General features: G+C 38.1%; 1 protein-coding gene across 6 annotated transcripts in view; it reads right to left on the bottom strand.

Moving 5' to 3' along the window:
- Positions 1 to 3,161: 3,161 nt before the first annotated feature.
- LOC110113651 (lipid phosphate phosphatase epsilon 2, chloroplastic) overlaps positions 3,162 to 27,020 on the bottom strand; it is a 36,951-nt gene continuing 13,092 nt past the window's right edge. Inside the window, exons 2-5 of one of the 6 annotated variants that reach the window (XM_028692734.1) lie at positions 25,594 to 25,816; positions 5,820 to 5,885; positions 4,000 to 4,186; positions 3,191 to 3,286 (exon numbers count right to left, since the gene is read on the bottom strand). In XM_028692734.1, coding sequence (XP_028548567.1) covers positions 4,080 to 4,186; positions 5,820 to 5,885; positions 25,594 to 25,816 — 396 coding nt within the window. In that variant the 3' untranslated portion in view covers positions 3,191 to 3,286; positions 4,000 to 4,079. The other 5 variants (XM_020846324.2, XM_020846316.2, XM_028692736.1 and 2 more) reach the window with 5 other exon arrangements.

The raw sequence follows: 27,020 nt of genomic DNA, 5'->3' as shown, positions 1-27,020 counted from the left end.
TGACTATTTTTTCCTTATGAAGGCTTAGTGTTAGTTGTAGCCCGGTGGGCATGTGAGTCATTTTATTTTCATGTTTTGAGACCTTTATAAAGAGGTCTCCTCCTATTGTATGAGCTTAATGTTTGATTAATAAAAATTTATGAGTTTTCATTCTTCTTGTCTTGCTTGAGAGCTTGAGAGAAAGTGAGGAGACCTAGGAGAGGCTCCACCTGCAATACCCACAGCCCACCTTATTGAGCTCTTACTTTTATCCAAAATTTTATGTTGTTTTCTCCTTTTTTCCCCTCAACCCGAGCAAACCAAAACCGCCCCCTCCCTCTTACCATCCCTTGGTTGCCGCCCGTCAAAACCCCCCAGGTAAAACTAGCCGGCTCCCCACCTCGTCCCTTCACTAGTCGCTCAGCTGTGCCAGTTCTGCGCCGCCTCAATGCAGGCTCGCCGCCTCCCCCTGACCCGTCCCCTCTTCCCCTGGTAGAATCCCGCCGGATCCCCCTCTGCCTAAAATTTGAATTTCACCTTTAATTTTCTCATTACTTCTTTCCTAAAATAACTCACCATATTTAAGAAAGGTTTAAATGAGATCCCACCTATTTTGAATTCAAATTTCAAATCCCTCTATTTTCTTTTCATTAGGAAACCTTCCCTAATTAATTAAAATCAGAAACTTAAAATTCAAATTTTAATTAACTCCTTAGGCCCCACCAATTACCCAAATTCCCTCTCCCCTCCTTGCTTGGCCGGCCACCCCTTCTAGTCTCTTCTCTCTCTACTTGCCACGTAAGCACCCACTAATTACCTTAATTTTCCCCTATTAGCCGCCCCTCTCTCCAACTTAATTGAGGGAAATTTTAAGAGCAAATAACTTCTCCTCCCCATCCAAAAATCTGAAATTCAACTTCAGATTTTCTTCCAACCCACTCCATAGCTCACGGCCCAAATCCCCTCCCTTTTCTTCTTCCCGCCCCTTCTTCAATGTTGAATGGCGGATCCCGAATTTGAGTGGGGGCTTATGTTCAACGCCGACGGTAGCCTCAACATCCTCCGATCCCCGTTCTTTGACACGGGGTTTGATCACGAAGACACCGTTGGCGAATACTTGGAGCGAATTCTTCCATCACTTGTGCGCGTCATCGACCGACAGTTTCAAGACTACGTTTGGACGATCATCGGGCGCCATCCACCACCACTTCCACCGGCAGCTACCTCTCCGGTAACGAAGTCCTTCGTCTCCTTTTCCGTAGTGGCACTCTCCATCTTCGTGTGGTTCTTTCTTCTCCACTAAAAGCCAAAGAGTGAACAAGTGAGAAGGTCCTTGAGGTGAATTTTCTCTTTATTAATTGTGGGATTTTGTTATGAGCATTTAAGTAATTCTCTTGTCTTGGAATGTTACGAATTGTTTGGTTATCTCAAAGCAATTCTTCGCCTAAACAAGTTGATAACCTAGAATAAATTTAATCTTTCCTTTTATTGGTGATAAATTTGTATTGGTAACGCTTTAATTAACGCTCATTTTAATTTCCGCACGCAATTCCTTCATTGATTCACATCAGCTAAGTTCTTTGCATCGCAAATAGCTTTCTTAGATTTCTTACGAGCCTCTTTATAACTTTTCCAATTATCAAAATTTTTACATATAAACCAATTTTTATAACAAATCTTCTTATTTTTTAGATTAATCTATAACAAGTATTATAATTTTATTCATTAACTCACTCAAAAGAATTTGTTAAAAATAGCATTTTCATTTTTTTAAAATCTTCTTCTGTAACAATGATACATTATCTTCACTTCTAATGCATCCATAGTTGCCAATGGGGCAAAATAGCGTGCGCCATGGCGCAAAATAGCGTGCGCCATGGCGCACGGCGCAGCGTGGCACACCTACGGCGCCATGTTCATGGCGAGGCGCATGTGTTTAAAATAGCGTGCTCTATTTGCGCCACATGTTAGCCATGGCGCATGGCGCACGGCGAAAAATAGCGCGCCAAATTATTTAAATGTGACGTCCACCTCTTAAAATTAAAAAAAAATGCTCGGTACCGCTAGTTAGGTACATGCTCGGTACCGCTAGGTACATGCTCGGTACCACTTTAAATGTGATGTCCACCTCTTAAAATAAAATAAAAAAAGCTCGGTACCACTAAGTACTTGCTCGATACTGCTAGGTAAATGCTCGGTACCGCTAGGTGCATGCTCGGTACCGCTATGTACATGCTCGGTACCACTAGGTATATTTCCATACAAACGACTTACGAACTTAAAAAATAAGCAGAACTTCAAAATTACTCTTACAAATAAAATTTATTCCGGGGGAAGCCCCTACAAGGGCACTGCCCCTTGACCTCGCGACTTGACCAGGCAGGTCGAACCTCGCCAGGGGGCAGCGCCCTCTTGGACCCCAAGTAGCCTAGCATATTGTTGTATTCATCATCTTTAGTAATAGTTGTTAGTGTTAGTTTATTTCTTCATGAGTGCATGCTTTGTATAAGTTTTCTTCATGAGTGCATGCTTTGATTGGGAGACATTGAACTCTATAGGAGAGGAGGAAGGGGTGAGGACTTTACATGTGAATTCTTGTCTCTTGGACAATATTATTGTGAAATATAAAGTTTGCATCATGTTGGACAATATTATTTCATATTCATGCTTATTATTTTATAATTCTTATATAGTTTGTATCATGCTCAAAATGGTGCGCGTCGCGCCATGCTTTATGCGCCATGGCTCCAAAGGAACCTTTGCACCATGGTGCGCCATTCGCTGTTAACAGGTATGAATGCATCTAATTTGGTCAAAGATTCTAGATCTCATATCTCTTGTTATTATTATTATTATTATTATTATTCTCCTTCCTTAGTACCACTCCTACCATATAAACTGTTAAAAGTTGTACATTTTACTTATTGCACTCTTGGTAAGATTTCTAACGTTCTTATAATAATTATAAGACTGATAGCATTCACTTTTTCTCACTCTTTAGAAATAACATTTTTTATGATAATCTATTATATCTTACGCCTCCACTCTATCTGTTTAGTATTTGACACCTTGCAAAATTCACCATCTAATCCTAAAAATAATGCAATTCATATTACAAAACTATTAGATACGCCCTAATCATACAAGAAAAATGTTGAACATACATATCGAAAGCGTTTGTAGTAGAACAACTCAATTTATGAAAATAAAGCACAAAGAAAAAAGAGCATTACCAGATAGGCAGCACATAACAGTGTAATAACATCAGCACCAACCGAAAACACATTAATCCCCCTGAAGCGTGTAACTGCACTCCAACATAAAATAGGAGAAAGATTATGCAATAAAGAACAATATATTCCATTACAACATATGACTGAGAAAATACAAAACGATGCATAAAGTTTGATTATAAAAATATTTACACAGCCACTACAATTCAAGGAGCACAGGGAATTGCCAGCTACCACTAAAATGAAGATTAAGGCTTCGTTTGGGACGGCTATTTTATTGCTTTCTAAAACGGAGTTTTAATACAAAAATAAAAAAATTTGTACTAAAACTCCGTTTTAGAAAGCAATAAAAAAGCCGTCCCAAACGAAGCCTTAATGACCTTGGATTGCTCAGCTTCCAAAGAAGCACTAACATCATTCGAGGGCACCTACATCTTTGGCCCCGAGATTGCTTATACATGTATTATTCATAAAGAGAAGTGTCTGAATCAATCGCTTCGAATGCTTCATAATAACCACTTTCTTCGTAGGGACAGTCGTAATAACACTTATAGAAGGCTCAACCAGGACATCCCTCCAACCTTAAGGCCATAATCTAAAAGCTTAACAACGTCATCAGTCTTGGGACCACCCAAATAGAAGGAACTATGAAGAGTTTAAAATGGGGGCAACCTAAACAAAAAGAGACTGAAGATTTTAAGCCCCAAGATGAATTTCAATTTCAATTTTAATTTCAAACATAATAAGATTCCCGAACAAAGAATTTGAATGCAATTCTAGAGCTCACCTGGCTAGAGAATAGATAGGTCTTGGGGGGATCAAAATCCTATTCTCCAAAGATAATTTTCCAACAAAATCTTGACAGCCCTAATCATTTTTCTGTCCGTCTAAAAAGACTCCATTATGGACTTCGGTGCATGACCAAGCTTTATAGGGATCTCCCAGTCCATTCCACGACAAGAAAACAGCCTCCCCTGGTGTATATGCGGACAAGAAACGCAGAAGAAACAGTGGAAAACAGAAATAAGTATATTGTTCTCACCGTGCAGAAGCTATAAGTTGCATAAAAATCGATATCCAGTCCCTAATGCAGCAAGGCATTCCACAATAAGCAGGACTCCGCCAGGCAGCAGAGCGTATGTGGATATGCGAAAACAAAAATTTGCTAAAATAGAAATGATAAGCAAAACAGAATATTATTCAAAATGGAGATGAGCATAACGGGAAAAAAAATTGATGTGACGTGTTGCACCATCTCCGTGAGATGGATGGACGTATGAAACTCTTCCATTGCTATGTTGGCGCACACTGATTGGCAAAGAAGCATAACAAAGTTTCATTCTGCCTCGATTGAAAGTACTGGAAGAAGAGGTATGCAAACCATCGAATCATTTGGAGAAATAGTGGTAAAGGTGAGAGAATGTTGACAACGTTCTGCATAATTTTGACTGGCACCATAGGAAGATGTTAAAGATGTAGTTCACTAGCACGAACAGCAAAATAGTTAAGACTGCGAGAAAGCTGGTACAGAATGAAGCAGAAATCCTCTAGTGGAAAGGAGTTGGAGAATCTTTCTAAAGTGAATTGCAAGGCGATGTAACATTTGAGATATGAAATGAAGTTTGTGTTTTCAATGCAATATGATCTGTGTTGCTTATAACCATTACAAAAAAAAAAATTTGTGATTTTACTCATTCATTTTGTTAATTAAGTTTGATATCCAATATTTCATCTGATATATATTTTTATTTATAATTTTTAGAGATTTTTACATACATAACACCTCAAACTATTAAAAATACATATTAAACACCCAAACTATCATATTTACTTATATACCACCTAAAACCTCCCCTTTTCATATATTCTATCACTCTGTTTAAGCCCCATCAAAAAGCCCTATCCATGTGTCGTCTTCCCTTAAGTCGAGCAAGAGAGTGTCTTCACCGTACAAACACCTCGCCTTCTCCATCGCGTTCGTCTCGTTCAAAGGTTTCGCACGCCTCACATCTTCCCTTGGCCTCGCATCTTCGTAAGGTCGGCAAGGTTTGCTTTTCATGTTCTCCATTTCGTGAATGACGGATAGTTTTGATTTTTCTTCACAATTTGAATGTCATAGTTTTTGTTTGCTCTTCATCTTTTCCAATCAAACACTCTTAGTCTTCTCCACAACTAACCTACATGAAACAGCCAAAATCATCCGTAGAGCGGAGCATTATGTTTCTGATTGGCATTTGAAATATAGACATCAAGAATTTGGCAGCCCTTCAGGAATACAAAGGAGTAGTGCAAATGTTTAACTAAAACTACATGGATCTGAATTTCATTGATCCATATAAAAAAATTGATTTTCTTCTTTATTAAAACTATTTGATAACTGAATTATCAACTTTAATGCTATGCAATACTGAAACTTTTTTTTTTTTTTTTTAAGGTGTATTTTTATTGCTTCTCAAATCGTGAAGCAATTCTGCAATGAGTTCAAGCTCCTCGGTGATGCCAATCAGAAACCCAAGTCATCAAATATATTATCATTGCAATTTGCAATGTACAATATAAAAGTGAATTTGCAATGTACAATATAATACGTCCAGTGTTAATGATCACATTTGTCAACTGAATACTGGCACCACGCCCCAGTTGGACAGTGAATGAGGTATTCTGTAGATCCATCTGTATGAATGAAATGTACGGGTTAGTAATCAGAGTCTGATACATCGCCTCACACTTTCAAAATGCAGACACTAACACAGAACAAGGAATAAAACAAATAAACATTAGCAAGCGATTAAAATAATATAAATTCAAAAATCATGCTAAATGCCATAAGAATTGGTTGAATGATCATTTTAGAATATTCAAAGTTTTGATTTGTTAAACGATCATTTTAAAAGATTAAAATTATTGAATACGGGTTAAAATAGCTGCTACTATAACACTAAGAAAACTAGCCAAAGATGGAAAGATAAACCAATCCCCAGCGGAGTCGCCAGAAATCTGTGGGCTCCAAAAATTCTACCCTAGCCTCCACCTGACAATGTTGCTTTTCTTTCGAGGGGGAGTTTTAACGAATTAAGTTCCGGGCTAAATTATGGCAGGCAGATGAATTTGTAGATAAGACACTACCCAGAGATTTTGCCCTCATTTTGCGAGGACTTTATGATCTGAGTTCTGGTTTCCTATAGGCGCAAGCCCTTATAGTTAATTATCCCTCCTGGTAATGAGAGAGCACTTTCGATTAAGTCTAGTCGTCAATGAATACATCGTATCAATGGATATGTGGTATCCGGCATATAGTAGCAGCATGGGCATGGGTATTTGGAATTTGAAAATGTTTGATATTTAAAATTAGAAATAACACTATCTTGCACTTAAAGCGAATGGTGGGGGAATGAATGATGAACCCGATTAAGATCTTATGGTTCCGTCGTCCCTGGCCATCGTGGTCTTTGGTCTACTTAGTTAGAGGAGGTAGTCGACCCAACCTGACAGAATGATCCTTGTCGGCAACCATGGGTTGCTTCGTCCAAGGGTACCTTATAGACCTGGGGTGAGTGTTTGTCTAAGGGGACAAATTTGAATCCACCTTAGCTAACAAAGGGCTTTGTGACCTATCGATCATATCCTATTAATTCATATATCAAAGATTTGATATCACTAAGAGGCATATTAGCTCTGGCCATAATCGATATTTTGTGGTGCCATTTGGAGGCAAAACAACTCGGTTCAGAGGGCCCAGGGTCATAAGCGTTTATCCTGCGATGACATTTGGCAGCAAAACTGCTGGTTAGAGGACACGTTCTACGTCCTTACTTGCAGAAGATTATTTGAGAATAAATCATAGTGATATTTTTTACTATGCATTAGCTCTATGTGAGCTGAAATAAATTTTGATTTGTCCACCCCGACAAACTATTGCGGAGGGTGGATGGATTTTGCTTTAAGTGGTTAATGATTGAATTTTCATTTTATATATTTTTGAATTTTTTGAGATATTGGAAAGTTTTGTGAAGTTTTGGAATTTTGAGATGTTTGGATTTTCGCGCATTTGGGTGGCATTTTGAAGATATTTGAAATTAACCCCTCCGATTGAGATTTACATTCAACGCGGCCATCATCGGGGTATGAGGGGTTATTTCCCTTTGTTAATTGAGTCTTGTCAACTCTGTCGAGTTATCAACAGAGGATCGGATTTTGTAGGCTTCATGGTTTTGTGAATGGATTTCTTTTGTTATAGATATTGAAGGCCTAATATGAATGTATAAAATAAATATCTCAGTCTACCTCACGACCGCAAATTTATTTAATAGTTCGAGCTGTGTCGACTCCTATCTACCCACATATAAGGATCGGGCTTGAACTTGGATTTATTTACTGACCTGTGCAGCATCCCTAAATGTCACGTGTGTATCCATAACACGCTCGCCAGGGCTCATGCAGGTGTTTGGGGGCATTTTGTAATTATTTATTGAACCTTGTAGACTCATTTTTGCTTAGGAGGATCGGGTTCAAATTTAATAACCCGCGCAGCATCCTTAAATGTCACATATATTCCTACAACATGCTCGTCAGGGCCCATGGGGGTTGTGATTGTATTTACCCCTTTTGTGTACCTGTGTATACAAACTATATTGCATGTGTGAGGGTACTTTGCAATATTTATAAATGCCTTCTGTCCACTAATGTGAGTGTTGCGGATCCGGTGGCGTTTTGCAGCAGCTTCTAGATTGAATTGTTTGGTGTTTTGTACATGTAGACTGTCGTGCACTACATGTCTTTTTCTGTAAATGGATTATAGTGCACTAACGAATCTCCTTCTTTGATCATAGATGCTTGATATTTGTTGTGATTCTCTTGCATTTTGCTTGTAGATATTGCATTTATCACGAGCTTCTGTGATGGCTCGTAGATGGTACTTTACATGAGAGGCTCCCTATGATGGTTCGTAGGTATTTAAATTTGCTACAAACCATCTGCTTCTGCTTGTGAATGGACTATTGTATGAATAAGGAATCTCCTACATTTCCTTGTGGACAAAACGTTAGTTATATGACGTAATGAGCTTTTGTAGTAACTCGTAGGAGCTTGTTTTTGCAATTCTTTTATATTTGCCTTAAGTGGCATGTTGATTGTATGAAAGGTATCCTATAATGACTCATAGATATCCACCCTTGCTGCATGTTCTCTATCCTTTCTTACAATGGATCGGTGTATTTTTGCTTGCAAGCATTATTGTGTTCATTCGCTGATTGATGCAAACTGCAGGACACTACATCTTCCAGGGTCTCTTCTGTGTTTGTAACAGTCCTTTATGCATTTCTCCTTATAAATGACATGCATTGTGTATTGTGGACTTGTATAATTAATGTTTGCTTGCAATCAACATCACCTATTTGCATCATTTGTTCACTCCATATTGGTCGTTACTCATGATTGAGGTGTTCCGCATCATTGCTTACAATGATATTCATTGAAGAGAACTTCGGACTAACATTGGCAATCAAAGTGTACTTTTATGTCGCTTCCCCTTTCATCATTCGTAGGTAGGACACGTTTGGTACATGTTCATCACGACTCTCTTACTCATGTCTATTGATGTCTCATTAAACTCAACAGCCTCAGCAGTTTACAAATGTTTGATGCAGCTATTTATAAACCATCTCAACTTCACTATTCATGGATGAAACGTTAGGGATTTCCCACACCAGGAGTCTTGATTTGCTTACACTTTCTTCGGATACTGCAAGTTAATTGATCTTTATTATTGTTTATAATCAATCATAAGCTTTATTATATCCACCACACATAGTAGAAGACTGATGTGTTTGCTCGTATATTGGTCTTTATTGTTTACAGAATATTGTATGCTTGACTGTAGAAAGGTGTTATAATTGTCATATCCCTTCTACACTCTGTTAATGATTCATGTACATCATACTTATCTTGTCCACATAAATGAGTTGTTTGTGCTTTATGAGAGGCTTATATTCATGCTTACAATCATGTATATGTGTCGTTGTCCTTTGCATGCAACAAATTTCCCCTTTGCTTATTAACATTTTATTCAAAAGTCCAAAACTTGAGGTTTAGGACTTTACATTTCGGCTTTATCAATTCAAGGGTCCAAATCCCCTATCATAGCTTTGTGAGCCAGCCATATCTCTCACTATCTTCTTCTTGCTTGCAAATAGATTACCCTTGCAAATTCTTTTCCCTCAAAGATAGTTTATTTCGTGTGATGTGTTTAAAATCTTCATTTTGTCATCCATCTATCTAATGTTATTGTTCCTTGAGTCAAGCTCAAGTCATAAGTCTTGATTGAGTCCAAGTTCAAATCTGAGTTCAAGGCCTCTGAAGTCTTGTTCCATTCATGTTCAGATCGCCATCATTTGTCCATGTTTGACTTGAGTTTAATTTAAGCCTTTAGTTTTGGTTATTTAAGTTTGCAAGTTCTCATTTATTGTTCAAGCCTAAGTCCACAAAGTTGCGTTTGAGTTCAAGTATAGTTCAGGCTTAATATGAGCCTCTTCCGTTCGAGTCCCCTGTTGTTAAAATTATGTTCACTTGAGTCCAAATGTTCAAGTTCAAATCAAATTTGAGTCCTTGTTTAAATTCATATTCCTTTAAATTTTAGTTCATTTAAGTCGATTGTATCAAGTCCACAAGTCCCATATTGTCCTTTGAGTTCAATCAAACCCAAGTCCAAGTTAAACTTTTTTTGTTCAAGTCCCTCGCATCTTCAGATGGAATTTTGGCAACCTCCCGGCGCCTCCCCCGTTTAGGGGAAAAACCAAGAGGCAACCTTCCCCTCGTCGCTACTTGAGCGCTTCAGGTAGGTGTCAAATGACACCGCGGTTCTTTTTTTTTTTTTATCCCCACCCGCTACATAAGCGTTTAAGGGTTTTTTTTTGTACTTATTTAAAAGAGCATAGTTTCTTTCCTCCCTCTGCACTACGTGAGCATTCGAAGGTACTTAGTTTTCATCACCATCATGCTACATGAGCACTCTGGGGATTACCCGCCTCGTTGCGAGTGTCGCACCGGTTTCTCTCCCTACTTTGCTACATGAGCGCGTAGGGGGTTTGCCGGCTCGTCGCAAGCATCGAGGAAGGAGTTTTTTTAGGTCGTCGCAAGCGTCGCGCCGATTTCCCCCCTACTATGCTACGTGAGCACGTAGAGGGTTTGCCGGCTCACCGCAAGCGTCGAGGAAAGTGTATAAAATAATACTTTTTTAGCACTAATAATATTATTAACATAATGAGGATATTAATAATATAATAATTATAGTAATATTATTATTAATAACAATAATGACAATATTACTGTTAATAACAATGATATTACTATTAATACTAACATTAATAACATTACTAATACTTTAAATAATAATAAGAATAACTTAAGAAAACAATCACCTCTAAGCCTCTGTTGGCTTGATTAGAGGTGAGTAAGGCTGAACGGAGAGGGATTTAGTTCGGGTTAGGGCTTGGTGGCTTAGACAGAGAGATCGGGTATGCAGGCGCTATGGAGGAGTCGGGCAAGAGGAGTTCGGCCTTCTTCACTGAGGAGGGAGGTTAAGCGGCTTCAGTGAGGTAAGGCAATGGAGGTAGGGGACATCTCTCTCTCTCTCTCTCTCTCTCTCTCTCTCTCTCTCTCTCTCTCTCTCTCTCCCTCTCAGCTTGCGTGGGACGTCGGCACAGGCAAGGGTTCGACTGGCTTAGTGTGAGGAAGGGAGATCGAGGATCACTGGTGGATTTTGGTTGAGGAAGGATCTGGTAGGGTGGAGGTTTTCCAACTTGGGAGATCGGAAGGTTTCAGGAGAGAGGTGAATGTGGAAGAGGCTTTCCAGAGCCAGTGGACGCGAGAGCTTGCGAATGAAAGAAGAGTTGGGTTGTTGAAGCTCGCGTGTGGGAAAGAAGAAGAGATCATCGAAGCCTTTGGGCTTCGTTTGCTTGCATTTTAACGACAAGAAGGGAAGTGATAGCGTACGCGAGAGATGAGACACGCCGTTTGCAGGGTATGGAGCGCTGTATATGCGGCAGATTCGGCAGGACTTGGGCGAGATCTCGGCATGGGTCGCCGACAGGTAATCATTTTAAGCTTTTTTTTTATTTCTCTATTTTTTTTTCCAATGGCAGAGGACAACAGGAATGAATACCAATTGCAATTTTGAATGAATACCAGAGAAAACCTTGATCTAATACAATTTCTGTAAAATGTGAATGTTAGGTCTAATGAGAATGAGAATGCTAACGGTCTTCTATGCAGAATGAGAATGCTAACCGTCTCCTATAAGAATGAGAATACTAACCGTCTTCTATGAGAATGAGAATGCAATTTCTGCAAGTTGAATGTCTACTGAATGATAATGTTAACTGTGCTTATACATCAGAAATTGCAATTTTACAGAATGCTGTGGAATGCAAGCCGCGGAATGCAAGCCGTGGAATGTGGTTCTATAAGTTAGTTTGATAGCTGCTGGCAATCTCAAAAGCTGGTGATGTTGATGGTGATATGGAACATTCAGATAGCATTCAAAAAATATGCGAGAATTAAAAAAACTGCTACTGCTAAGAAAATCTGTTAGCATTCAATAAAAACTGCAAACAACAATAAAAAAATCAAGCCTTTGTCCCACTACGTGGGGTCGGCTACATGAATCTTTTTTCTCTATTGTGTTCTGTTAAAAGTCAAATTATCATTTAAATCTAGTAAAGAAATATCATTTCTAATATTTTCTAACCAAGTCTCTTTAGTTCTACCTCTACCTTTCTTAACATAAATCAAATCTAATACCACCACTTTCCTAACCGGGTAATCGGAAGGCCGCCATTTTATGAAGCCAAACCATCTAAGGCGACTCTCTCTAATCTTATCTTTCACTGGAGCTACTCCAACATTTTCACGCATATGCTCATTTCGTATCCTATCTCTAAAGGTAAAGCCACTCATCCACCTGAGCATCCTCATCTCTGCAACACTTAATTTAGTATTATGCTTCTCTTTTAATGGCCAACATTCGGCACCATAAAGCATTGCAGGTCTCACCACAATCTTATAGAATTTTCCCTTAAGTTCGGGGGGACTTTTCTATCACACAACAAGCTCAATGAATTCCTCCACTTTAACCATCCAACTTGAATTCTGTTGATAATATCCCCATCTATTTCACCATCACTCTGAATAATAGATCCAAGATCTCTAAAACATGTAATCTTATTAATGACTTGATCGCCCAAAGTCACAATCCTCTCACTAGGTTTATTACTACTAAAATTACACTCCATATATTCAATTTTAGATCTTCTCAAGCAAAAACCTTTAGACTCTAAGGTTGACCTCCATAATTCAAATTTACCTTTAACTCCCTCTCTAGTCTTATCAACAAGAAGAATAGCATATGCAAAAAGCATACACCAAGGTACATTCTCTTGAAAATGTCTAGTGAGAACACCCATGACTAAAGTAAAAAAGATATGGGCTTAAGGATGATCCTTGATGTAATCCAACCGAAATAGGAAGATACTTGGTCAAACCACCTTGTATTTGAACACAAATAATAACTCCTGCATACATATTTTTAATGATTTGAATATAAGTGTCATTAACTCCTTTCTTTTCAACAACTCTCTATAGCACTTCTCTTGGAACTTTATCATATGCTTTCTCTAAATCAATAAATATCATATATAGATCCTCCTTATTCTCTTTATATTTCTCCAACAAACCTCTCAATAAATGTATGGCTTCCATAGTAGGCCTACCCGGCATGAATCCAAATTGAATTTGAGAAACAAATCTGCAACAATTCAAACAATCTGCAATAATTCCAAAAATCTACTAGCACTCATTGTCCTCTAAAAAAAAAAGACAACTAAACTAAAATTGCCCTATTCCAACGACATAGTACTTGGACGACGTATAGTTAATTTTGCACGAGCAGTAGATACAGTAGGCAGCTGATCCTCAAATATAATCTCATTACCAATCTCATCACCTTCCACATTTAATGGATTCTTACAGGTGCTTCTATGATGGCCCCATAAATTACAGCGACTACACCTGTATCCAAGTTTTGTTTTCTTTCCTATCTCTAAGAAATTCTTAGTTCGCATTTTTTTGGGGTCTACCACAAGGCCAAAGTTAAGTTGGTGTGGTAACTACCTCACCATCATTGACTGTAGCCTACAACTACTTCCTAGGTAGGGTTAAAATTACGCCATTTTGTATCTAATCATTAAAAAAAAATTTAGATAACTAACATGACAAATAGGTGGTAGTTAAACAAGGCAAGTAACATACCTATATGGGTAGTAGTGACCATCAACATACGTATGCCATAAGGTATGTTGTCTCGTTCCAATGAATGCAGCATTATGCATATAGGATAGACCATTTAATTGCCAAAATCCACAACTACAATCCTTCCTTTCCATGTCCACCTCGTGCCTTTCATGAAGTCCCTCAACTTTAGCTTTGCTTGATGTCGATTGACGAATTATAAAATGCTCTTTCCTTGTTGTGATATCCCTAATATACACTTCCACATGAGGTACTAGTTGACCTCTACAAGAGCAAGAGTTTACCTTTCTTTGATAGCGTTGTTCCATAAGCTTTTCCCTAATAATGTCGACCAAATCAACAATGGGCTTACTTCTAGCTTCTTCAACCCATGCATTGAAAGATTTGGACATGTTGTTTGTATGGTAATGATTTTTAATGTGCTTTGAGAATGTTGCCTTAGACCACTTGCACGACAATGAATTCAAGTAAGAGTAAACTTGCATACTGATTCTCAAGATCTCCTTGTGGGCTCCGAAAATTCAACCCCGGCCTCTCCCGATGCTTTTCTTTCAAGGGAGTATTAACGGAATTAAGTTTCGGGGTAAATTTTGGGAAGGCATATAGGTTTGTAGCAAGACAATACCCAGAGATTTCGCCCTCATTTTTGCGAGGACTTTATGATCTGAGTTATGGTTTCCTATAGGCGCAAGCCCTTATAGTTAATTACCCCTCCCGATAATAAGAGAGAACTTTCGATTAAGGCTAGTCATCAATCAGATATGTAAGAATACATGTTATCTGGCATATAGTAACAGCATGGGCATTTGGAATTTGAAGAGCTTGATATTTAAAATTAGAAATTGCACCATCTTTCACTAAAAGCAGATGGTGGGGGGAGTGATGATGAGCCCAATCAAGATCCCATGGTTTTGTCTTCCTGGGCCATCGTGGTCCCTGGTCTACTTAGTCAGAGAAGGTAGTCGACCGAACCTGACAGAAAGATCTTTGTCTGCCATAAGTTGCGTCGTCCAAGGGTACCTTGTAGACCTGGGGTGGATGTTTGTCTAATGGGACAAATTTGAATCCACCATAGCTAAGAGAGGGCTTTATACCCTATCGATTATATCCTATTCATTCATATCTCAAGGATTAAATGTCATTAATGAACGTATTGGCTCTGACCATAATTGTTATCTTGTGGTGGCATTTGACAGAAAAACTACTCGGTTCAGAGGGCCCGGGAGAATAACCGTTTATCCTACAGTGTCATTTGGAGGCATTACCGCCGGTCAGAGAACACGTACCACGTCCTTACTGGCAAAAGATTATTTGAGAATGGATTCTAGTGATAATTTCAACTAGACATTAGCTCTATGTGAGTTGAAGTACTTTACAATTTTGTCTACCTCGACAAACTATTGTGGAGAGTGGATGTATTTTCTTTAAGTGTTTTGATGGTTGAATTTAAATTTTAAATATTTGGATTTTGATGATTTTTTGGATTTTCGTGAGTATTTGGGTGGAGCTTTGAATGTTGGAATCAACCCCTCTAATTGAGATTTTCTGTCAATACGGCCATCATCAAGGTGACTTTGGGAACATTTTTATTTTTGGATTGAACCTTGTCGACTCCGTCGAGTTATCCACAGAGGATCGGGTTTCGTAGGCTTTATGCCTTTATTGATGAATTTTCTTTGTTGAGGGCCTTAAAAGCCTTATATGAATATATAAAATAGATATTTCAGAAGACACCCTGACCGTATATCTTTTTGATAGTTCGAGCCGTGCCAACTCCCATCTATTCATATAGAATGATCGGGTTCGAACTACGTTCATTTATTGATCCACGCAACATTCCTAGATGTCGCGTGTATGTCTAAAACACGCTCGTCGGGGCCCATGCGGGTATTTGGGGGTATTTTATAATTATTTTTTGAATCTTGTCGGCTCTTATTTTACCTGCTTAGGAGGATCGGGTTTGAATTTATTGACCGTGCAGCATCCCTAGACGTCACGTGTGTTTCTATAACACACTCACCGTGGCCCATGTGGGTTTTTGGGGGCATTTTCTAATTATTTGTTGAATCTTGTCAATTCATATTTACCTACGTAGGATGATCAGGTTCGAATTTATTGACCCGCGCAACATCCCTAGACGTCATATGTGTTCCTACAACATGCTCGAAGGGGCCCATGCGGGTGTTTGGGGACATTTTATAATTATTTGTTGAATCTTGTCGACTCCTATTTGCATGCTTAGGAGGATCAAATTTGAATTTATTGAACCGTGCAGCATCCATAAACGTTACGTGTGTTCCCACAACACGCTCGTCAAGGCCCATGCGAGTATACAATTGCACATGCCCCTTTTTTGTGCATATGTGTATACAAATTACAGTGCATGTGCGGGGGCCTTCTGGACTTTCTACATGTCTCATATGATAACTCGTAGAAGTTTGAATTTGTCGTAGTATTTCAATATTTATTCGTAGGAGGTATGTTGGATGCACAACCACTGTTCATCAAGAAGCTTATAAGCCACAATAATCTTTTCCAGCTTAGTGTGAGTTTAGGTCACCAAACTCTGCACCAATCTTTGGCAACACATTTGTCAAATATTAATCATTAGCTATAGTGGGCATGATAAGTCCCTTATGGCAGTTTGTAGGTACTTATATTTGTTGGATGTCGTCCTCCCTTGCTTATAATGGATCGACGTATTGGCTAGCCATTTGAATGGTAATTAATTGTAGGGGGTTGCAATATGTATTGCATGCAACTTATCATCACCCATGACTTTCACATAACATGCCCAATATTGGGTCATTCATTTGCACACCACTTCTCATCATCCATGATTGTCCACAAGTGTCTAATAACTATTTATAAGTTGGTTGTTACATATGTCGCAGGTTCATTATTATCTTTGAAGTTCATATACAGCATGCATTATGCATTGACCTTCAGTGCTCATGGAAGATTAATGGACTTGTTTGTAAGTTACATGCAACATTGTATAAATTTTAATTAAGGTTAATTAGTTAATTCATTTCAATTAAGCAATTAATTAATTATGATTAATTAATTTCAATCAATTAATTTGGTTTTAATTAATTAATTTTAATTAAGTAATGAATTTTCATTAAGTAATTATAATTAATTAATTTCATACAATTTATTATTTCAATTAATTATTTAATTTTAATTAACTAATTTAATTTTAATTTATTAATTTAATTAATCAACTATTTTTCATTAATTGATTGATTTTCATTAATTAATCTTATTTCAATCAATTGATTTTTAATAATGAATTAATTTTAATTAAATTTAATTGGTAGATTAATTGATCAAAATTCAATTTTAATTGCTCTCCAATTAAATAATTTATCAAGGAATTTTAGTAGCCTCTTGGCGTCCCTTCATCTCGAGGTAAGTCGAGATGGCATTTGTCGTTATTTCTTCCTGTCCGGATTAGAGATCGACAGTATAGGGTCTTCGAATTTAAAATCATTCTACCTGAATCAAAGATCGATGACGTAGAGTCTTCCATTTAGGGAATTCATCTGTGTAGATTAAATTTTCAATCATAAGAAGTTTTTGTTATAGAGAGAAGCTCCTGGTTTTAGAGAGAGAAAACTTCGAATTTTTTGAATTCCGGTTTTCCAGCATTCCGGTTTTCTCCACTGATGACGGTGGAGGGCCGTCGGCAGCCACCCTCCAGCGTCTACGATGGTCGAATTCCCTCCTCACCTACTGTTAGGATTCTCCCACGTTCTACGCACGTCTCGTCTCCTCCAGCTTTTGGCAGTGCAAACATGGTGTTCAATCAAGATACTAACATAAGATTCAAACCTTGCAAACCTCTGGTGATAAATGAAGGTGGAATCAATCCTCCAAAGAATCTTATGGATTGTGTCGGCGATGGCAAGAATATTCAGATGGAATCTTTAGAAAGTCTGAATATAATAATGAATCAAAGGGTTAAGAAGGTTGAATCCATACAATTGACTGGTGTGATGAATGAATCTGTTCTAAAAGGTGGTTCTGGATCCACCTCACAATTCTGATACAGAAGGTTCAAAGGGCATATCAGCTGGTAATAATGGAATCCAAATTCTCACTTTTCTGAAGAATGCAGCAGTTGTTATTAATGCTCAACATGAGAAGGAAGATTTGATGAAGGTTCGCGAATGTGATAATGCAGTTCTGGCTAACTACAATGCTGTAAAAGATACATAATCAGAGAGACTCCCTCAGTCCAGTAAAATAATGGCGAATGCTTGGAGCATGAAGACTAATTTCAAGCCAGTTGATTTCGATTATGGTGACAACTTTTCTGAAAATGGTGTAGTAAAGCTTCATTTATAGAGTGAGATGGGGAATATGAATAAACTCCAAAAGTCGTTGGTGGTTAAGGTGTTCGGAGAAGATGTTCCTTATCACATCATAGGAACGGAGCTGAGAAGGCAATGGAGTTAGTATGGCAGATTCCACATGACTTTGTTGGGAGGCGGATGGGCTTTATGTGCTTTTGAAGATTACAAAGCGATGGAATCAGTTCTAAATAATGGTCCATGGTATGTGAATGGATGCATTATTGGACTTGACAAATGGTCCACTGATTTTCATCCCTCATCATTGAAAGGGTTGACAGCTCCGGTTTGGATTAGGCTTCCAAATCTTCCATTGCAAAGCTGGGACAGAATCAATGTTCGTAGGATTGCTTCGAGAGTGGGAATTCCAATTTTGATTGATGACAATATGTTTCAGTGGGGTAGACGCGAATTTCCAAGAGTTTGCGTGAGAGTAAAATTAGAAGAAAAACTTCCTTTGGGAGTTTGGGTGGAGGGAGCATCCGGCAAGTTCTTTCAGAAAATCAGCTATGAAAGAATTCCTAAAATATGTTTTACATGTGGTAAAATCAGGCATGATGAGAAGTTCTGTCCTGAAGGTATTTTGGAGAAAAAATTAAAACAAAATACTATAACACTGTATGCTTGGAGGAGGAGAGAGGTGCTTCAGCCTTCTTAGAGCCAAAAGGTCAATTAAAAAAAACAAGAAACAGCATATAACAGGGATGATAATTACGGTCCATGAATTCACGTGGACTATGGAAGGAATAGATCTAAATTCAACAGATTCCAGAACAAATGGGTTCGCCAAGCAGGGACTGACATGGGAAAAAATAAGGAAGAAGCTGGGATTCAAAAGAAGACAGGAGAAGATATGAAGGAGAGGAGTAAAGAAGGCAACTTTGTTTCTCATGAGGAAGAGATGCTAATGGAGGTAAATCCAGTCAATTCGAGCAATATTGAGGCTGTTTCTATAAACAATCCAAGAAATGTTGGAAAAGAAATGGTTGAAGTTTATGCTACCAGTACTAAGATTTCCAATAAGTTTGATGCTTTAGAGAACATAGTGGAGGAAGGGGAGATTGTGGAAGAAATCACATATCCAGAAACAACAATTATACAGAATAGCAGTGAGACATTGATAGCTGATACACCTGAAACCAAAAATCTGGACTCTCAGTTAAACCATTCTGGTGATGAATCCAGTAAGGTGAAAAAGAAAGGAGCCAACAACTCAAGAGCTTGGGTCCTATAAAATTGATTCCAAGGAATAGAAGATTTGAAGGAGAAGGAAAGGAAAGGTGGGGGAGCCTTTTCCCCTCAAACCATTGATGTCATCAATCTGATTTTGGAATTGTAGAGGAGCAAAAAAACAAAAGCTTCTCTATATGTGAGGGAGTTCATTAAAGACCATGGGGTGTTTTTTTTGGGATTGGTTGAAACAAAGTTAATTGGAGTTGATAAAAATATGATTAATTCATTGATTGGTGAAGAATGGAACTTCTTTCACGTTCCATCTGAAGGCTTATCGGGAGGAATAGTAGTGGTTTGGAAACACAAGATGGCTGATTTCAATGTGCTGGAGGCTTCTTCTCAAATGGTAGTAGGGGACTTAAATGTGGCTAACAAAGGTACTTAAAGAATAGCTACAATATATGGGAACAAGGATGTTTACATTAGAAGAAACTTATGGGAAAGATTAGAACAACATATGTCTAAAGAAACTCCAATGATAATAGGAGGTGACTTTAATTGCTTATTATCAAAGGAAGAAAAAAAGGGTGGAAGAGATTTTGTTTTTTCAATTGAGCCGAAGGAGATGAAGTCATTTATCTCCTGCAATGACTTACTTGAAGTGGCCATCATTGGTCCTAAGTACACATGGTGTAATAAAAAGAAAGGAGCGAAAAGAACACTTGAGAAGCTAGATAGATGCCTTGTTAATTCAGTGGCTTTTAATTCCTCACACCGACTGATGGTGAGAAATTAGTAAGGATAGCTTCGAACCATAGTCCAATATTATTGAATCTATTGGAATTCAATCCCACTAATAGAAAAATTATCAGATTCGAAGAAGTATGGACGTCCATCCCAGCGTCGATGGCGGTTGTCAGGAAGGCTTGGAACAAGAACTCAAGTGGTGATCCTGGTCAAGCTCTGAATCAAAAAATGAAGAGAACTCTTAAGGAATTGTTTTACTGGAGCAAGGCAAAGTTCAAGAATTTAAACAATGCAAAAGAGTTGCTGAAGGAGGAAATTCTGAAAATGCAGGAGAAAGAGGCTGATGTCGGTTTTCTAACAGAAGAAGAGTTATGGATCCTGAAGCTGAAGACGGAGGAGCTGATTCTACACTGGCTAGGATCAGCACTTTGTGGAAACAGCGGTCCAAGGTAAAATGGCTAACTGAGGAAAATTCAAATTCAAGGTTCTTTCAAGCTTATGCAAGTGCTAGGAGGAACTCAAATTATATTCACAAGATAAAAGATGAAAATGGTGTAATAGTTGAAGACAAAAGAATATTGAGGAGGTATTAATTCGGTACTTCAAAGACAAATGGAAGGATATAAGATGTTCATTGGAGGGGTGGCCAAGTCCTATGAAAATCTTGAATGAGGAAGACAAATCCATGCTAACCAGAGAATTCTCTTTTGAAGAGCTGGAGAAGGTGATCAAAGATCTTGGAGGAAATATAGCTCCAAGACTAGATGGTATGACTTACACTTTTTTTAAAAGTTATTGCACATTATTAAACATGATTTATGGAAGGCAATGGATAATTTTTTTATTAATGGAAGGATGAATGATAATTGGAAGGATACTATCATAGAATTAATTCCAAAAATTAAAATTCCTTTATCTCCGTCAAATTATAGACCCATAAGCCTATGTAACTCAGTGTACAAGATTGTTGTCAATATGCTCTTAAATAGAATGTTACTTGTCATCCACAAGTTAATTACTGAAGAACAAGCTGTCTTTTTGAGGGGTAGAACACTCTCTGATCATGTACTGGTAGCTCAAGAAATCTTCCATAAGTTCAGGCATTCAAGATCAACAAAGGGATTGGTTTCTTACAAGATTGATATGGAACAAGCATACGATTCTATGGGATGACCTACTTTGGTCAGGATTTTGGACTATTTCGGGTTTCCAACTTGCTTTTCTAAGCTTATTGCTGATTGTGTTCTTAATCCAAGGTTTTCTTTGTCAATTAATGGAGTTTTCTCCAATTGGATTGAGGCTAAATGTGGATTTCGCCAGGGATGCCCGTTATCTCCTTTTCTATTTATAATGTGTGCTCAACTCCTATCCAATACTTTCCTACACAAAGAAGACCAAATTGTTATTGGTATTACCACAAGGGGGCCAAAAATATCTCATCTACTATATGCCGATGACATAATAGTGTTCTCTGAAGCAAGAATGAAGTTAAGGAAGTCAAAAGATTACACATGAATTTCTGTGAATGGACGGGCCAAAAGGTGAACCTGCTCAAATCCGACATTTTGTTTGGAAAAGCAGTAGGAAGAAGGAAGAGGAAAAAAATTTGCAGTTTAATGAATTTTAAGGAGGTCCGGGAATTTTCTTATTTGGGGGTTAAAATAGCTTTAAGAAGAATGAAAAGTGCTGACTTCCAATTCAATGTAGACAAAACAATGAGCATGATTGGAGTATGGGGATGCAAGCTCCTTTCAATGGCAGAGAGGATAACTTTAGTGAAATCGGTATTGCTTTCTATTCCTACATTTCACTCTACTCTTTCATTGGTCCCAAAACAAGTCTTGAATGAGGTGGAGAAGTTGTGTAGAAGCTTCATATGGAATAAGAATGATGGAAGTGCTGGTCTTCATTATGTTAATTGGGAAGTTATGTGTAAACCAAAAGAATTTGGTGGCCTCGGGATCAATTCTTGTTCAAAAAAATCTGGGCCTTTGAGGGCCAAATTAGCATGGAGGTATGGGCAACAAAAAGACTCTTTAATTCACAAGTTTCTATTTCCAAAATACGGAACAATCAATGGCAGAGATGCAGCTAGCAGAGGAGGATCAGTTACTTGGAAGATTCTCTGTAATGGAGAGAAATATTTGAAGCCAGTTGTAAGATGGTCAGTTGGGAACGGGAGATCTATCCAAGCTTTTAAGGACATATGGTTGTTGGATAAGAGCTTTGAGAGTTGGCCAACGTTTGTTAATTTAATGGAAGATTTCAATCTTGCAGTTGATAAATTTATAAGCGATGGAGAGTAGGATATCATGGAACTGCAAAATTATTTTGGAACGGAACTGGTACAGATGATTAAAACCATTAAAATCCATCCAAGTGGAGGAGAGGACAAGCTAGAGCTGATACACAAATTTTTTGGGAAGACTATAGCAACAATTGCATCAGAAGCAATGGCAAAAGACAACAATTCTGAAGCTGTTTGGAAAGGGATGGAGAAAGCAAAATTAAATCCTAGAGTTTTCCTGTTTTGGTGGAGAATGCTTAATAAAGCCATTCCTACCAATCATTTTCTTTGTTATAGGAGGCTTCAGGCGTATGAAAATTGTCCAAGAGGCTGTGAAGTAGTCGAAAGCTTTGATCATATAGCAGTTGGTTGCTGTAAACTCAAGGAAGTTATAGAGATCTTAAACAGTTGGGGATTTCGGATTCCAAGTATGAACTCGATTGAAGATTGTTGTAAATGGATGGTGAAATTGTATTGCAACACAGTATACTTATCCTGGAAGGAAATGAACTTGTATTTTCATGAAAGGAAAAATACCAATCCGTCGATAATAGCATCCAATGTTGTTAGTATTTCTGCAATTATAAAAAATTCTACTTGTATAAATTCAGGTATTGAGGATGTTAATCAACCGAATAGGTTGTTGAATATTTGACATCCTCCTCCACCTGATAGGATCAAAGTTTACATAGATGCAGCTCTTTTCAAGACTAATAAAGCTGGAATTGGATGAGTTTTTAGAGACTGTCAAGGGAGATTCCTAATGGCATTTGGTAAGTCTTACGTTCACTGGGATGCAGCGGATATGGAGCTACAGGCCATCTGATGCGATGCATTTAAGCTAGAAGTAGTCCTTAGGACACCTTATCTAGTTTCTAGAATACTCTTTTAGCTTTATAAATATGAAGTACTATAGAGGAAAAGCTCATTGATGAATATTAGCTCATTTTAAAGCTTTTGAAGCTTGTTTCTCTTCTTCCCTGGATTGGGAGCCAAAAATCCTTCTTGCAGGTCGAATATTCCGACGATCCACTACATCACCATCCTTTCGATCAAATCAGTATTGAAGGATTGGATGCATGATTACAAAGGATTGATCATTGAAGGGTACAACAAGAATGTAATGAATTACATCAAGAAAATGGTGGATAAGGGTGGAGAAGGACTGCAAGATATTTCATTCATTAAAGAATTTCATTATGTTGTTTTTAATTGTGTGAGAAGGGATAATAACAAGTTAGCAGATCTTTGTGCTAACTATGCTTGCATTAGTTCTTTTTGTTGGAAAGCTTTAGATATAAATAAAATCCATCCTTCTTTTATCAATTTGTTAAAGTAGTCAGATGATTGTAGGTTGTAATAATTATCATTAGTTTCCTTTTAAGTAATAAAGCTGTTTTGCTTTGGTTTTCAAAAAAAAAATCAACGGCACAAGTCTTCAAAAAATAAAATCATCCACTCAGATTTAAAATCACGCGCGGGTCTTCGAATTTAAAACCTCCACTTGCCAGGATCAAAGATTCAACTATGCAAAGGTCTTCGAATTTATAATTCTTCTTCCCATACAAGAGATCGATGGCGTGAGATTTTGTTTTTTAACTGACAACACCTATTGCTTAAAAAAAAGTTATAGAAACTATACAACAATTTAATTTCTTAAATCAATATTGCCAATTTAAAAGCAAGCCTTTTTCTTTAGTTTGTTGTTCTGTTTTGAATGAATAGAGCTTTAGTTCACTTTATTAATTAAAAGAGTAGTGAAATAGATAAGTTCTGTAGGTACAAACAAAGGGCCACACTAGAAAACAGAAAGTTTTCGTATAGGTGTTGTCGTGTGAAGAAAGTAGGGCCAATAGTAAACGGGTTGCAGGCTTTTACATTCAGCAGATCGGGCAGAGGTAATCACACGATTCTTTCGTGCTTACAGGTGTGATCGGGAGAAAGGTGTTTGCGGCTACTTATGGGAGTTGAAGACGGAGACAAGAAGGGAAGCGGAGGGCTAGGTGCGTGGGATTAGTCTGACGTGAGGGTGTCGGACAGGTGTTCGCAAATTGAATGAAGGCTGGGGAGGGGAGTGAGCAGAGGCTGGGCTTGGGCACTCAGTTCCGTGCGGGTTGAAGGCGTGCAAAAGGACAGGGCGTTCGGTTCCGTGCAGGTTGAAGCGGACGGAGGCAAGGTGCAGGGACGTCAAACGGGAGTGAGGTTACACAAGCGGCTTGGGTACTCGGCGGGATCGGGATTCCGGCGTGAAAGGTCTGATTATGTGAAGTGTAGTATGCGGGGACTGTTCGTAAACGTGAATGAACAGAAGGTAAGTTTTTCTATTCCGTTTCTTCTACTCTTATCAATGAGTTTGTTGAAGAGGAGTTATAGTAGCGAGGAGATGCCTCATTTGTGCGTAAAACCGCATGAAGTGGGGCCAGTTCGAAGGAACAATTATTATTGGACATAGAGGAATTGGAGGCCATGAGAAATACAAATCAAATGCCGAGCAATACCAAACAATAACGAGGAATACCATCACGTGAAGACCCAATACCGAGTTATACCGAGCTATACCGAGCAATACCGAGTTATACAAAAGTTGCACCTAGTAAAAACGCGGTACAACTCGGTATTGCTCGGTATTGGTCTACACAGAGCGGTATTCCTCATTATTATCAAATAATACCTAGCAATACCGAGCAAATACCGAGTTTTTTTGCGGGATTTTGCCTCTGACCGGACATTCCTCTACGTCCTTACACCGGACCTAATAAAAGTTCCAGTTCGAAGAGATGTGGCTCTTTGATTTTCCTTTTCATTCTTTTTATTTTTTTTGTTAGTCAATAGTAAATTTTTCTTAACATTTGTTTAGCTATTTTTTGCAATTTTTAGGAATCGGGAAAAGCTAATTTTCTTATGATGCTGAAAGATAAATGTTATAAAAGTAAAATCATACTTTAAGTAGATGATGTTAGATGGAACTAGATGTTGAGAAGTAAAATGATCATTGATATAATTTAAAGATGACAGCAAATGAGAATATTTAGATTCTGACAAAATTATAAATGATAAATTAAAAAATGATTATATAAATTGAACTATTGGATTGACATCTATTGAAGTTCAACTAATTGAAAGTAAACTTAGGTGGTTTAAGTTCAACTAATTGAAAGTAAACTTAGGTGATTTGATCATGTACAATAAAAAGTGAAATCTGAACCAATATTTGAGTTGATAAAACTACTGTAATGGGATTACAAAAAAAAAAAAAAAAGAGATAGATCTAAAGTTACATGGATAGCATTTGCTCAAAGTAATCTGTGAAGAATGGATTTAACGCATTAAGCTGCACTTAATGAGAAAATATGAAAAATCAGGATCTCAACTATTTGTAACAAGGCTAATGATGATAATGTAGATTAAGATCAATCCACAAGAGAAACCAACAATTATTGAAGTGACTGCTCAAGAAGGTTAATGCATTAAGACAATTGCAATATATAGTGCTAGAGTTGCATGAGAAGCTTACATGAAGCAACTGAAAAAACTCCCGCATAGAAGATTGATTGGGCATGTGAAGAAGGCATTCCAGGATCAGATCTCAATGCAGATGGCCTATCTTGGTTCAATAGCCGCTTTAGTATAGTTGATAACCATGCATTCATCACCGATCCCATTGCAGCCCATAAAGCTTCTGCATCATGCTTCCAAAGAATGACAAGACCAAAAAGAGCAGCCACAAGCCACTTGCTCTGGTAAAGTAAGAAAATAAATAACCTACTTAGCCATCTAACATCTTTATCAGGAATAACATTGCAATTAGACTCTAAATTCAACGTCATTTTTTCCCAACTTTCAAGAGCAGATTCTCCACTGCTGCCCACCACCTAACAAATCTGCTGTCTGGTTCAAGATTACCTTGAAAATATGCATGGATTAAGTATTATGTACAACAAAATGTATTTTCCTTGTATATATGGCCTGATGTAGAACAGGGAGGAGGATTGAATCGTAAGGGTCTTGAAGAGCAAATTCAGAAGACTAAACAGCAGCTTTTACAGCAGGGACAACAGTTTTGCATATATTTCATCATCCACATCAACAATCTCTTGAGTCCACAAAGTCTGGACATCCACCTGGGTTGACTAGGGAATGCTGGGCAGTGGTTAGAGCCTTATGGATAGGAGTTACTGTGCAGGGAAGCCAGCAGGAATTTGTATACAGCAATCTGGCCTTTCTGAATCAGCAATTTGGCAAGGTAGTCGGCCTGGACTCTCAGGAAAAGATGTCTCGAACCTCTGGATGGCAAACAGGGATTCGGTGGGCAGCTGTCTGGAAAGAAAGAACGGCCAGCTGGAGGAAAATATGGTGTTTAAATTTCAGATTTGGTATGGGAAGAGAGGAAATATTTGAAGTTTGGAAATTCCTTATTTTGGCGAATTAATGGGACGGCAAGCATTAAAAGGGAGAGGTGTGATTGAGGCCTTAACGGGAAAGGCAAGGAAAGGGGGGCAACGGCTTGATAAAAGGGAGAGGTGTGATTGAGGCCTTAACGGGAAAGGCAAGGAAAGGGGGGCAACGGCTTGATAAAAGGGAGAGGTGTGATTGAGGCCTTAACGGGAAAGGCAAGGAAAGGGGGGCAACGGCTTGATAAAAGGGAGAGGTGTGATTGAGGCCTTAACGGGAAAGGCAAGGAAAGGGGGGCAACGGCTTGATGAGGTGGAGGGGATTTAATGAGAGCAAATCAAGATTCCTGATTTATGGTTTTAGATTTAGGAAAGATTTAATTAAATCCTCTTGAATTTAAAATTCAAAATAGATCTAAATCAAATACTTTCCTAAAATAGATGAGCTCATTTAGGAAATATTTTGAATTCAAATTTGAATGAATTTGAATTTCAAATTATTTCCAATTGATCCCAACCTAAATTAGGAAACAAAATAAGAGAATCAAAG

This window comes from Dendrobium catenatum, unplaced genomic scaffold (genome assembly GCF_001605985.2).
Source record: "Dendrobium catenatum unplaced genomic scaffold, ASM160598v2 original_scaffold_265793, whole genome shotgun sequence".
NCBI classification, from domain to species: Eukaryota; Viridiplantae; Streptophyta; class Magnoliopsida; order Asparagales; family Orchidaceae; genus Dendrobium; species Dendrobium catenatum.
This window is presented reverse-complemented; position numbering and strand designations above follow the sequence as displayed.